The sequence below is a fragment of the Salvia hispanica genome, chromosome 1 (assembly GCF_029641045.1).
Source record: "Salvia hispanica isolate PSC_SH4W2 chromosome 1, Shi_PSC_v1, whole genome shotgun sequence".
Lineage (NCBI taxonomy): Eukaryota > Viridiplantae > Streptophyta > Magnoliopsida > Lamiales > Lamiaceae > Salvia > Salvia hispanica.
This window is the reverse complement of record NC_142692.1, coordinates 7178455-7192114: the sequence shown is the minus strand read 5'-3', so window position 1 is coordinate 7192114 and position 13660 is coordinate 7178455. Positions and strand designations below refer to the sequence as shown.

Below are 13660 nucleotides of genomic sequence, written 5' to 3'. Positions count from 1 at the left end.
AAATAACTGGAGATTGGTGTTTGATTATAAACTTGATGCGTAGATGAAGTTTAAAATAAACGTGTGTATGAAAGGGTAAACGGTTGCAGGCATGCATAGCGCGTGAGAGGTACGGGAATAAATGAGAGGCACACGTGATGCGTGTGTAGGGTCCACCGTAACAGAAACACCTCCACATGACTCAATCTCCTTCCCTCCCAACACCTCCAGCTGTATTTATTCGCATATCGCAACCCCCTCCCTTCCATATAAATACACACACACTACTCTTCCCCTTCAAACAACCATCTCCATTTTCCCCCTTTCTTCACAAACACAGAAATCAAAAAACAATGGCACCGAAAATGGTGACCAGTTTCCGCCGCTCCCTCTCCTTCCCCAACCCTCCCTCAGCTCCCAAACCACGCACCGCCATCCACGTCAGATCCGCCAGTCTCCCCTGCCGGACGCACCCGATCATCTCCCACCTCCGCGACGAGATCTCCGACCTCCACTCCTGGTCCGCCGACGCCCGCACCTCCTCCTGGCTCTGCGACGGCCTCCGCCGCCTCAAGTCCGTCCACGAGTCGCTCGACGACCTCCTCCACCTCCCGCAGACGCGCGACTCCCTCCGCACCGCCGAATCCAATCACCTCATCGAGAAGCTTCTCGAAGACTTCCTTCGCTTCGTCGACGTCCACGGAACCTTCCAGACGCTCCTCCTCCGCCTCAAGGAGGAGCACTCCGCCGCGCAGATCGCCGTCCGAAGGAAGGACGACGTCGGAGTCGCGGCGCGATCGAAGAATCTCGGCAAAATCGCCAAGGAGATCGGGAAGCTCTCCTCCGATTTCACATCCGTCGGGAAATCAGCGGATCCGCCGCGGAAGGTGTATGACGAGGAGGCGGAGATACTGGACGTGATCGACGGTGTGGTGGAGGCGACGGTGGCGGTTTCTAACGCGCTTTTCAGCGGGATCTCGAGCTCGGCAGCGTTCCGGAAGGCGCCGTGCATGGGGTTGGGGTTCGGGAGGAAAACGAAAAACTTGAGAGTTGAGGGAGGTATTCGTGAATTCCAAGAGTTGGATTTGGAGAATTTGAGGAAGAAAGCGGAGGAAGATGTGAAGAACGCGTCGAAGAAAATGCGTGAAATGGAAGATCGGATTTTGGAGATTGAAGAGTGTGGAGAGAGGGCGTTTCGGAGCTTGATTGACACTAGGGTTTCATTGCTCAATGTACTCACACAATAGCAATCACATTTTAGAAACAAAACAAATGAAATTTTATAGTTCAATTTTTTTGTTTTCATATATTTTGATGTTATGGAATTACTAGTATGATATACACACTGTATAGTTACGATTTTATATTGATCTTGAACATAATATGGATTCCATTTCATCCATATCACTCTATTTCATCAGATAGCTAGTTAAATGAAGAACCATCATTAAGTTAGTTACTCATCTTCTTCCTCATTTGAGTTTGAGTTCACAAGAATAAATGAATAACCATTATGGATAATATCAATAGCTTTGATTAGCCGATTTGCTTAATACTTAAAAGTTAATTCCAACCATAAAAATAAAAATATACTTTAATCATGATTTATATAAAATAGATTAAATTGTATATGCAAATGTTTTGTAAAGGATATTGGAAAATCAATTATCGACACTGACAATTGACAAATGGCATAGTTATGATGTTCAACTAATCAGTCATAAAAATCTTGCCCACTTGATTCAAAAATTAAAATTTAAATTATGGGGCCGCTAGAGAATTAAATGAGCGCGACCCAACGCTAGTAATTGTCCAGCTCATGCTAGAGCTACATTTATTAAATTGAATAGTGGCGTTAATTTAAAGAAACCAATATAGTTATATACTAATATAATCTACCAAGAAATTAAGAAAGATTATTAAATAATCCCATAATGCAAGTGGACGCGTTAGAAAAAACATTCAGGCGAAACCGTATTTCCAACATCCACGTTAAAAGAACAGAGTCTGAACATGTGAACTGGATCGGTAAGGGAAAAAAGGGAAAAATTAAACATAAGTCAAATAATTGAAGAAAATATTACTCCAGCATGTATTTGCAGGAAAATAAGCAATCATTCCAGCATTGATGCTTTCTTAAAAGGGGTCATGATGAACTGGAGTTTTGGATTCTTGAGTAAGTAAGCTATTTGCAAGACTGGTCTTTTGTGGTTAATTAATCACAATAATTTTGGAACATGTTCCTTATTCTTCAAGTGTGTCTGGAGTAGAAAAACGATGGTTAGATGGAATATATATAGACAGACACTTCATCTTACTTCCTCTATATCTCAACTAAATTGAATCAAAACTTTTAAACACGAAGATTAATAAAGAGTAAATGCCAAAACTGGTCCTAAATATATACCCATTTTATTATTTTGGTCATATACTTTATCTTTTGAAATTTTACATCCTGAACATTTCAACTCGGATCACAATTGGTTCTACACTAACAATTCCGTCAATTTTTAAACGGTTTTAACCCAATTTTGACCGATTTTTAACTCGAATGAGACTGTTTAAACCATCAAAATCGGGTTAAAACTGTTTAAAAATTGACAGAATTGTTAGTGTAGGACCAATTGTGATCTGAGTTGAAATGTTCGGGATGCAAAAATTCAAAAAAGATAAAGTATAAGACCAAAATCATAAAATGAGTTTATGTTCAGGACCAGTTTTGGCCTTTACTCATTAATAAATTATGTTGAAAAATGGAGAGAGGAATAAAGTAGGCTAAATAAAGAGGGGTAAAGTGTGTGATGGAATAGAGTAAATAGTGATTGAATATTTTGTTTTTTGTCAAAATTTGGAATATCCAAAAAAGAATCCGACTCAACTTAGTTGGTACAAAGGAGTAATATTTTATTTACTTATAAGAGCATCTCCCATGGAAGAGGTAAAATCTTATTAGTACTTATTAGGGGTGGCGAAACGGGTTATCCGCGGGTACCCGCACCCGACAAGTCGGGTATCCGTACCCGATTTTAGCTAAATTGGTTGTCCCAATACCCGCCTCGTGATATACCGGGATTACCCAATACCCGTGTCGGGTATCCCGTACCCGGCATTGCGGGTACTCGTACCCGACCCGAAATTCGAATAAAAAAATTGAAAACCATTATAATCGTCTATGTTCCCTAATTTACTTAATTAATATTGATTGTAAACTTTGAATAGATTAAGAATAAGAGGGGACTCTATAGCTAGTTCCGATGAGTTTTCAATTGTATGTTCATCGGAATATAAAAATGTTTCAAAAGAACTCTTAGAAACATTTCATTTTCTTCACTCATTTTGGAAAAAATAATAATATAAATACTCTTCTCTACATTATTATCTCTCTTACTTTATTTTTTCTCCATTCTAACTATTTATTTTTAATTTTTCAAAATGAATGTGTATATGACTATTATTATTTAACTATTTATTTTTTTCTCTAATTTAACTATTTGAAACGCCTCTATTAATATGGAATGGATGGAGTATTAAAAATGATATATGGCTCTGATACTAATAATAACGTACCCGTACGGGTAGTGGGTATACCCGCTACCCGCAAAACTCTAAAACACACTACTCGATCCCGCCCCATTTCGCGTTATCGTCGGGTATCGGGTCGAGATGAGAATTATCCATTACCCGCTACCCATTTTACCACCCCTAGTACTTATCATAGTATTTGCCTTGTTTTTATAAAAAACAATCAATCTCCAAGAAAAAGGGTATTGAAGAAGTTATTATACATTTTCTCATTTTAAAGTTGGAATTTTTACCTTTTTGACTAAAATTTTATAACTACCAAATTTGTTTCATGGAAATCATTCTCACCAGGAGAAAGATACCTTTTCCTTTTACAATTTGTTATTTTTTAGAATGATACTATGATATGCTTTTTCGAGATGCTCTATTATGATATTATCCATGAACCTAAAACTACGTAGTTTTTGCTTACTGGATTAGATAGTTTTTTTTTTCCAGTTGTATGAAGACATTGTATCTTCTTAGATATCTACATCGCTATCTCCCCTTGTTCGATCTCCTCTGATCAAGTAATAGATATCACATAATTAAATATCTCAAGAACTCTCGATTAAAATAACTACTATTAAAATTAAAACAAAATAACAGTAATAAATTGAGCAGTGAATTTGTAGATATCCTGATTGACAATCCTAAATGTAACTGAACTAGGTCTAGGATAGATATATAAATAAAAACCTAATTCCTCTTCCATCAAAAAATGATGCCGTGCCTATTGACAAATCTGCCATCAGAGATCATCGCCATCATCTTCTCTAAGCTCCCCATTCCAACCCTTGCAATAAGCAAGTGTGTATGCAAACGGTCGCTGAACCTGCTGAAGGATGATTATTTCATCAATTCCTATTTTTCTAAATTATCCCCAGCCCTAGCTGTCATGCTGCCATTGAACCCCTCATACCGCTGCAAAATTTTCGAATTGGAAGACGATCTCGATCGCCACAATCCACTAACCTACATCAATTTGCTCTACAGATCGCGAATAGAGGCTTCCGCCAACGGTTTGCTCATTCTCGGAAATTGCGAGAAACTCCTCGACACCTTTTCCGTGTGCAATCCGATCAGTCGCGAATCAATTCGGCTTCAACCCGTTCCACAAGGAATTTCTTACGGATTCGGGAAGAGCAGAATCAGCGGGCAATATAAGCTTGTGACAGTTGGCTGAACTGGATATCATGTATACACTCTCGGAACAGGAGCTTCATGGAGACGCGTTGCTCAACCTATCCCGATTCAGCACAGTTACGTTACCTTTGCTGAATCGGTTAATGGCAATCTCCATTGGGTCTATAACAGTCGATTGATTTCTTGTTTAGATTTGGAAACAGAGTGTTTTAGCATCTTTCCCGGCCCTCCTATTCAAGGGAATAATTTTCATGTGCGGCTGTTTACTTTGAAGGATCGCTTGTGTTTTTGCGAGCGATCCTCTGCTCATGAAATGGTTATTTGGTTGGTGAAGGATTATGAGATTGACAAAACTTGGACCAAGGAGTTTGTCATCTCCTTGGATTCTGTTATTTTTGGCTTAGTTAAATTCAAATATATGCAGCCTCTGAATTCTGAAAGCTTTTGGAAATGCTGACATCTTGATGTTGTGTGATTACAACAAAATTTTCTACTACTCCAACACCACTATGGATTTTCGTCAAATTTCTTTCTTTGGTGAACCGGAGGAGTGCTACTATATGACCTCTATGCCACTCACTCCAGCCCCTGTTTCACTCACAAGTTTCAAACGGGAGAAAGTCATCTCATTTTGATTACATTACACATGTATGGTGTTCTATTGTATATGAGAGACAACGAGCAGAAATTGCGTGTTAAAAAAATTGTAGAAAATGAGTCGTAAAATAATTTTAAATAAAATTTGAGTAGAATGAGTTAGTGGAGTTTGTCCTATTATAATTTAATTTTTAAAATTATTTTCTATGTCATATAAATTGAAATTATACAGTTAAAATATAAAACTCATTTAAATAAAAAAATTATGTACTTAAGAATCTAAATAAACTAAAATAAAATACATAATTTTAAACCTGCAATTACACTAATAATTAATTTAAACCTAACTACTTCGCTAAACTCTCAAGAAGATGCTAGTAGTTTGTCTTTTATATATTTCATTCATTTAAGATTGGTCTAATAAATAATTGAAACAAGACATTTTGGTGTCGTCGAATATTGGCTCACTCAAGTGGTTAACTCTACCGTCGTTTAACTTAGTAAGGATTTTCGTCACCTTACACACCGTGCGTTCGACGTGTTTTGCTCCATATCGGATGGTTCCTCCTCGCCTATATGGGTCCTTGTCATAACGGGGTCATCTCTCCCAGTTGGTGCTGAATTGATCATCGGAGATGTGTTTGGTGCTCTTTGGATATGAAGGTTCGCATTTTCCCTAATTTTGCAAAGTAGCGAACTGTCGATGCAATCCTTCATATACTTGAAAGCTGTCCGTTTTTTCTTTAACTTATATATAGACATTGCATGTTCTAAGATATCTACTTCGCTACCTCCACTCGTTCGTACCCTTTCAATTAAGTTGTAAATGTCGAAGAATTCAAATATTTACCGCACCCTCGATTAAAAACTACTCTCTGTTCCATAGTAGTGGAGTTATTTTGATATTTTAATACGTTCCATATTAATAAAAACATTTCCCTTTTAGTAAAAGTAAGACATTTTATCTCACTTACTTTAAGTCTTTCTTACTTTATTCTCTCTTTATCTCTCAACCTTTTTCATTTCCTACTTTATTCTTCTTTACTTAACTCACTTAACCTAATAAAAAGAAACACCTCCATCACTATAGAATGAGGAGAGCAGTACTCAGTACTAGGGATGTCAATCGGGCCAACCCAGCGGGGTTTCAAGCTATCCCTATCGGATTTCGGGTTAATTGGGTGCGGGTCAATCGGGTTGTGATTTTTTTCGGGTTATAAAAGTTCACCCATAACCCCTAAAAACTCGGGTTCCGGGCTAGCCCAACGGGTTAATCGGGTTGCTACCGATAAAATTAGCATGCGATCAATCCAATAAATAATGATGAAAATTAGTTATATTAATAAAATGTAAAACATTTAATTATGATAAATTTGATAATTTGAGATATATGCTTAAACTCAAACATAAACATGAACAAATATTAATATTTGAGATTTGTGCAAAATGAAGTATAAACATATTTCGAGAAAATTTAAAGCATGTTTTAGAAATTTATATACTCCCTCTGTTTCGCCATAGTTGAGGCGAAACTTTTCGGCACAGAGTTTTAGAAATGAATATTTGGTGTGTTAAATAAATAAATAAAAAAGTAAGAGAGAGGAAAATGTAGAGAGAATAAAGTATAAAATGAATAAAGTAGAGATAATAAAGTAAGATAGAGTAAAGTAAGAGAGAGAAAAAAAATTATACCCCCCATATCTAAGGAAATGACTCAACTATGAAGAAACTTCATAAAATGACTCAACTACAATGAAACGGAGGGAGTATATTTTTTTAGTGAATTTGAAGTTTCTAATTTATTTATCTATTATTATATTGATAAAATTTTAATATATAATTTGTATATTTAATATAAAATTGAAAGTTATTTTTGTAGTTATTTATATTATAAAATAAATCAATGAAGTGATGAATTATGAGTCAAATAAATAGAACAATAGAAATTTTATCCGATTTTCAGGTCTGGCCCGAACGAGTTGCGGGTTAATTGGGTGCGGGCTAATCGAGCTGTAATTTTATCGGGTTATAAATTTTCAACCCTAACCCTATAAATTTAGAGGGCTATTCGTGTCAGCCCACGGGCTGCGGGCTGCACTGACATCCCTACTCAGTACATTTTGAGTATAAAAATCAAAATTAAAATTTTAAAAACACAATTGCAGGATCGCGCGCGTTGCCCATAAACCGCGGGCAGGGCTCTAATTCGTGCCCAAATGTTAGGTCACACTGATTAGAGTAGATATAAAACTCCAACTCCCCCGCGCCAGTCTCTTTTCGCCTCCACCATTCCAAAAATGAAGCCCTACCTATTGACAAATCTTCCATCAGAGATCATCGCCATCATCTTCTCAAAGCTCCCAATTCCTACCCTTGCAATCAGCAAATGTGTCTGCAAACGGTTGCTGACTCTGCTGGAGGATGATTACTTTATCAATTCCTATTCTTCTAAATTATCCTCCGCCCTAGCTGTGATGCTGCCACTGAGCCCCAAATACCGCTGCAAAATTCTCGAATTGGAAGACGATCTCAATCTCGACAGCCACAATCCACTCACCTACTTCGATTTCCGCAGAGGATCGCGAATTCAGGTTTCCGCTAACGGGTTGCTCATTCTCGAAAAATACGAGAAACATCGCCAAGCCTTCTACGTGTGTAATCCGATCACTCGCGAATCAATTCGCCTGTATCCGGCTCCAGAAGGATGTTCTCACGGATTCGGGAAGAGCAGAATCAGCGGGCAATTCAAGTTTGTGATTCTCGATGGCTATTCTGGATATCATGTATACACTCTCGGAACAGGTGGTTCGTGGAGGCACGTTGCTGAACCTGTCCCGACTTGGCACGGTCATAAGTCATTTGCTGAATCGGTAAATGGCATTCTCCATTGGGTAACGTATTGCAGTCAATTGATTTCCTGTTTTGATTTGGAAACAGAGTGTTTTAGCACATTTCCTGGCCCTCCTATTCTAGGGATTAATTTTCATTCGCGGCTGCTTACTTTGAGGGATTGTTTGTGTTTTGTTGAGCGATCGTGTGTTGATGAGATGGTTATGTGGTTGGTGAAGGATTATGAGGCTGATAAAACTTGGACCAAGGAGTTTGTGATCCCCTTGAATTCTCTTCTTTTTGGTGGAGTTAAATTCACATATATTCACCCTCTGAAAGCTTTTGGAAATGGTGATATCTTGATGGCGTGTGATCACAGCAAGATTTTCTACTACTCCAACACCACTAAGGATTATCACCAAATTTCTTTCTTTGGTGAACCGGATGAGTGCTACTATATGACCTTTGTGCCTCTCACTCCAACCATTCTTTCACTCAAAAGTTTCAGTATGGAGAAAGTCACCTCTTTTTGATTACATGTATGGTTTACTGTATGATTACATGGGTTCAAGCAGAGCATGTTCAAGCAGAGCATGATGGAGGATTTGGTATGGCTGTGTGTTTGTCTCCCAAATTAAGGCTGCTGAGTCTCTTCTACAACAATTCAACCTGACCACTACTCCCATGAGTGTTGATGGAAATTCTGCAGGCTGAAGAAGTGCTGATGCAAGTAGCTTCACTACGCGTACTAGACCCGGCATTGCTTATGCTCTTGGCGCGGTTGCTAGATTCAGGAATGAGCATTGCTTATGCTCTTGGCGCGGTTGCTAGATTCAGGAATGACCCAACGAAACAACATTCTCTGCCACATTTTGTGTGATTACAGGGAGATTTTCTACTACTGCAACAGCTCTAAGGATTATCACCTCTCCAATGAAACGGAGGAGTGTTGCTACAAGACATCTATGCATTTCACTCCAATCTTTCTTTCACTCTAAAGATTCCGTATGGAGAAAGTCCAATCATTATGATTAACATGACTGGTTTTTGTTACATAATCTCATATTGCATTTATAAATTAATTTCCATGTTTCAAACAAATACAAATGCTTAATCTGCTTATTGGTTGTCATGTTTACGGACTAAATATCATGTCTAATTTAATTTCTTGTTTGATTGTCTTTTAGCTTTATAATGTCAAGATTATATTGTATCCTATGATTATTCATTTCAATTATCACCTTCTTCAGGATAACTAATTTAATCTGTTTTGACTTATTTCATTTGTATTCTACTATGTATTATCTTGTGTAGTGAACCGAGCATCACTTTAATGCAACTTGTGTTGTAAGTAAGATTGTCATTTCTAACACTTGACTGAGATTCTCAGGTAACGGTGGTAGCTGCCATTAAAATTCTATTGATGGCTTGTTCTACTGATTTGATTTTAATGTTTGTAATTTACTTATAATAAATTATTATTTTAGGATTTCAATTATGTAATTTTTGGTTTTTTCAATGAAATGCCATTTTTAGGATTTTAATACCCCTATGTCCCATTAGAATGAAACGCTCAACGCTTTCATTTTTATATTGTCTCATTTAAAATAACACATCTATTAAAATGGAATTAAACAACATCATCTCTATTTTTCTCTTTCTTACTTTAATCTCTCCACTCAACTCACAAAATAACACTATAAAAAAATATCATGTCGAAAAACAAATTTTCATATTTAATTAGAACGGAAGGTGTCTAATGTTTAATTAAAATTAAATGGTTGAAAAAAAATGAAAAAAATAGTGAGACTAATGAATAGTTAATGGAAAAGGCGGGGGAGAGATTGTTGAAAAATGTGTGGACCTATGAATAGTCAAAGAACAAATATTGAAGAGACCTTAGTGTTGTGGATGCTCTTAGTATTAAAACAACATCCATTCTAGTACTCCGTAATCCGTATTGATTTTATTGGTTGCTTGTCCTAGGGCCGGCTGCCTATGCTTGTGTTGTAACGCTTAGATTGTGATAATGCAGACCAGGGGAAATATAGACTAGAATCTTGGAGCTTAACATGGTCGATAAAGGAAAATTTTGATTGGTTTTTAATCCATAAAATAATTAAACAAAATCGGTTATATAATTATACTTTCGGCAAGAGAGAATGGAATTCAAGAAAAAGAATTGCGCAATAGTCATTTAGGGTTTAGGGTAGTACTATATTTATAATCTACTATTTCTTCTTCCTACTAAGCTCACAACAATTTTTTTTATCATCCCAAATTGTTTGTACCATTTCATTTTGGCAGTATAAATATTTATTTTTATTTATATTCTTTTTATCTCTCTTAGCTTATTCTTTTTCCCAGATCATCCTTTTTCTACTTAATTAACATCTATTTTTAATTATCATACCAAAAGAAATAATGCAAATAAATGTACTTGAATTGAAAGACAGTGATCCTAATCAATATACTCCATGTTCGACTTCGATCCATTCTCAATTTCTCATCTACCCCATTCTCATTGAATTGTAGACAAAATTTCGTCTTGTGGAAAATGATTTGGCCAGCATTTATTTCTAGAAGAGAACAATCACAATAATACTTGCTTGTTGACCGACTCTATTTCCTTATTTGGTTGTACTATGCCCTTCCCGTCTTCCAATAAGGGTCACAAATGACCAACACATATTTTAAGAAATATAAAAAAAATGGATTAAAAAATTAGTAAAATATGGATCCTTTATTTTAAATTGATTTTATAATAAAATATAAATGAGAATGGATTGGTAGAATATATGTTTCATTACCAAAAATAGTAAAAATTAATTGTGACAGATATTTCAGATGGATCGAAAAGGAAACTATTGACAAGTTATGACGAATATAGAGAGCAATAGACGTAATTAGATAAGTAGTAGTAGCATTTTCTTTGGAAGTTCTGTTGGCTTTATTTTAGTAAAATTCTCACATGAGAGTGTTTCTTAGACTTTGACCATTTTGAGAATAATTATTATGGGCAAATGACAAAAAAATCATATAGTTAAATTCCCCGCGCCTCTTTTCGCATTCACCATCTCCTATCAAAACATTCAACTATTTTAAACGATGCCACTTAATATATTTTAGTGAATTATGTCTTTAATTTTTACATATATGCATTATGTTGATAAATTTAGAAACATAGCATTGATGAATTTTTTTTGTCGTGAGACAATTGAGAAAAATAGTAAAATTATGACATAATTGATAATTATTTTTTGTCATTTGCTCTTAAATTAGTAGTAGTAGAGAATAAATATTAAGCCCTTGATTCAGGGCAGTGCCAGAAAATTTTTACTCCCTTCATCTCACAATAGGAGTTATATTTGGTGTGAGCACGGATTTGAAGAAATATAAAGATTAATGAGTTAGAAAAAATAGTGGAGTATGAATACTTTTTTATATTAATTTTATAATAAAATGTGAGTGAAGTGAGTTACTGGAATATGAGAACTACTTATTATTTATGAGAAAAGTAAAATGCGATTCTTATGGTGGGAATGATCGAAATAATAAAATGAGCCTCTTATTATGGACATAGGGTCAAAGGGATTATCAAAGAAGTAGGCAAATCTAAGTGGACACTTCAAGAGGTACTTAAGTTATTAAAAAAATAATTTAATATTCTCTCCGTCCTCAAAGAATATGCACTTTGAGTTCGGCACGAGTTTTAATGCAAAATTGATTAAGTAGGAGAGAGGTTGAGAGAAAAAAATAATTAAAGTATTGTTAATGTATATTCTTGTGGACGAACTAAAAAAGAAAGAGTGCATATTTTTGTGGGACAAATGGAGTATACAAAAACATATGTACATCAGTACATAATCTAAATTAGGGGTGGCAAAATGGGTAGCGGGAAATGGGTAATTCCCATTTCGACCCGTTACCCGCCGGGTATTGGGTCTCCACTACCCGATGATAACGGGAAACGGGGCGGGATTGGGTAGAGTGTTTTAGAATTTTGCGGGTAGCGGGTATACCCACTACCCGCGCAGGTATATCCGTTAGTCCCGATAATACCCGTTATTATGAGTATTAGCCATATTCTATCTTTTAATATTCCATTTGTTCCATATTAATAGAGGTGTTTCAAATTAAAGTAGAGAAAAAGAAGTAAATAGTTAAATAATAATAGCTATATATGCACTCATTTGAAAAATTGAAAATAAATAATATTTTCAAAATGAGTGAAGAAAATGAAATGTCACTATTAAGACGAAATAGTGGGAATACTTTATATAATCTAAGAGTTCTTTTAAAACATTTTTATATATAAACAAACTTACAACTAAAAACTCGATATTAATAAAGTAAATTAGGAAGCATTGACAGTTATTATGGTTTTTAAATTTTTTATTAGGATTTCGGGTCGGGTACGGGAAACCCGACACGGGTATCGGGTAATCCCGGTATGTCGCGGGGCGGGTATTGGGACAACAAATTTGGCTAAAATCGGATACAGATACCCGACTTGTTGGGTGCGGGTACCCGTGAATAACCCGTTTCGCCACCCCTAATCTAAATCATAATAGAAATATACTTTTATAAAAAAATTTCGGAAATATAGCCATATTGATAATTTTTCTCTGTCCATCTTTTAAAGGAAATGGACAATTTAAAAAACACAAGAGTTAGGTGTGCATTTATTTTATTTTTGATAATACCGATTTTATTACTATTAAATTGCCGCTTCAAATTAACAAATAGGGTGGGAGATCGAATAATTTTAAATTTTATATTGCCATGAATTACTAATTTGATAATAGCGATTTATATACATTTTGCTTGTCAAATTCAAATCTTCATAACTTCATTCTCATTGACTGACGAAGATATTTTCAGCTATGTCCACTAATATTCAAACATTAATTATTTAAAAATGCTGTTAGTTGCAAACTTTTACTTTGTTGTGATTTCATAAACGATCAATTTCATACCTAAATTTATACTCCTTATACTTATTAATTTAATTTCTAAAGTAAAACCTTATTTTATAAGTTTAAAGTTATTTATGTCAAGTTTATAATATCTTATCTCTCGATAGAAATAGAGTATACTAAGAAAAATAAGTAAGAATGCCGACAAAAATGACGTCGTCTAATATTCAATTTTTCTAAAGTTAGTATTTTTGATGAATACTTATACGACAGTTGCATTTTAGAGAAAAATTATTTACGTCAAGTTTATAATATATCTTATTTCTCTATAAAAGTAAAGTACGTTAAGAAAAATACTAGTAGTAAGAATGTTGTCGAAAATGACGTCATCTAATGATTCATTTTTTCTAAAGTTAGTATTTTTGACGAATACGACGTCATTTTAGTATTTTCTCCTTTATTTATGAACTTTAGCAAAATTAAATCATTTGACAGCGTATTCTTCAAAAATGTAATATTCATATATTTGAATTACAAAAAATCAAGTGAAGAACAAATAAATGTTAAAGATGTTATTAGTAGCATCCAAAATAAAAATAATATTATATTATTCAGTCACGCACAGCCCA

General features: G+C 35.2%; 3 protein-coding genes across 3 annotated transcripts; all 3 read left to right on the top strand.

Annotated features, from left to right (window-relative positions):
* The first annotated feature begins 261 nt into the window (after nucleotides 1-261).
* On the top strand, nucleotides 262-1343 carry LOC125219807 (DUF241 domain protein (DUF241)). Its single transcript, XM_048121886.2, has one exon. It carries the CDS (start codon nucleotides 333-335, stop codon nucleotides 1224-1226), a length of 894 nt encoding a protein of 297 aa, XP_047977843.2. The 5' UTR covers nucleotides 262-332; the 3' UTR covers nucleotides 1227-1343.
* A 2921-nt stretch (nucleotides 1344-4264) lies between these two features.
* On the top strand, nucleotides 4265-4726 carry LOC125221367 (F-box protein CPR1-like). The gene has a single exon (XM_048123487.2). The coding sequence runs from the start codon at nucleotides 4265-4267 to the stop codon at nucleotides 4724-4726; it is 462 nt and encodes a 153-aa protein (XP_047979444.2).
* Nucleotides 4727-7580: 2854 nt separating this feature from the next.
* Nucleotides 7581-8992, top strand: LOC125223976 (F-box protein At3g07870-like). The gene is made up of 3 exons (XM_089059403.1): nucleotides 7581-8579; nucleotides 8688-8720; nucleotides 8822-8992. The coding sequence occupies exons 1-3, from the start codon at nucleotides 7581-7583 to the stop codon at nucleotides 8990-8992; spliced, it is 1203 nt and encodes a 400-aa protein (XP_088915529.1).
* The last annotated feature ends 4668 nt before the right edge of the window (nucleotides 8993-13660 follow it).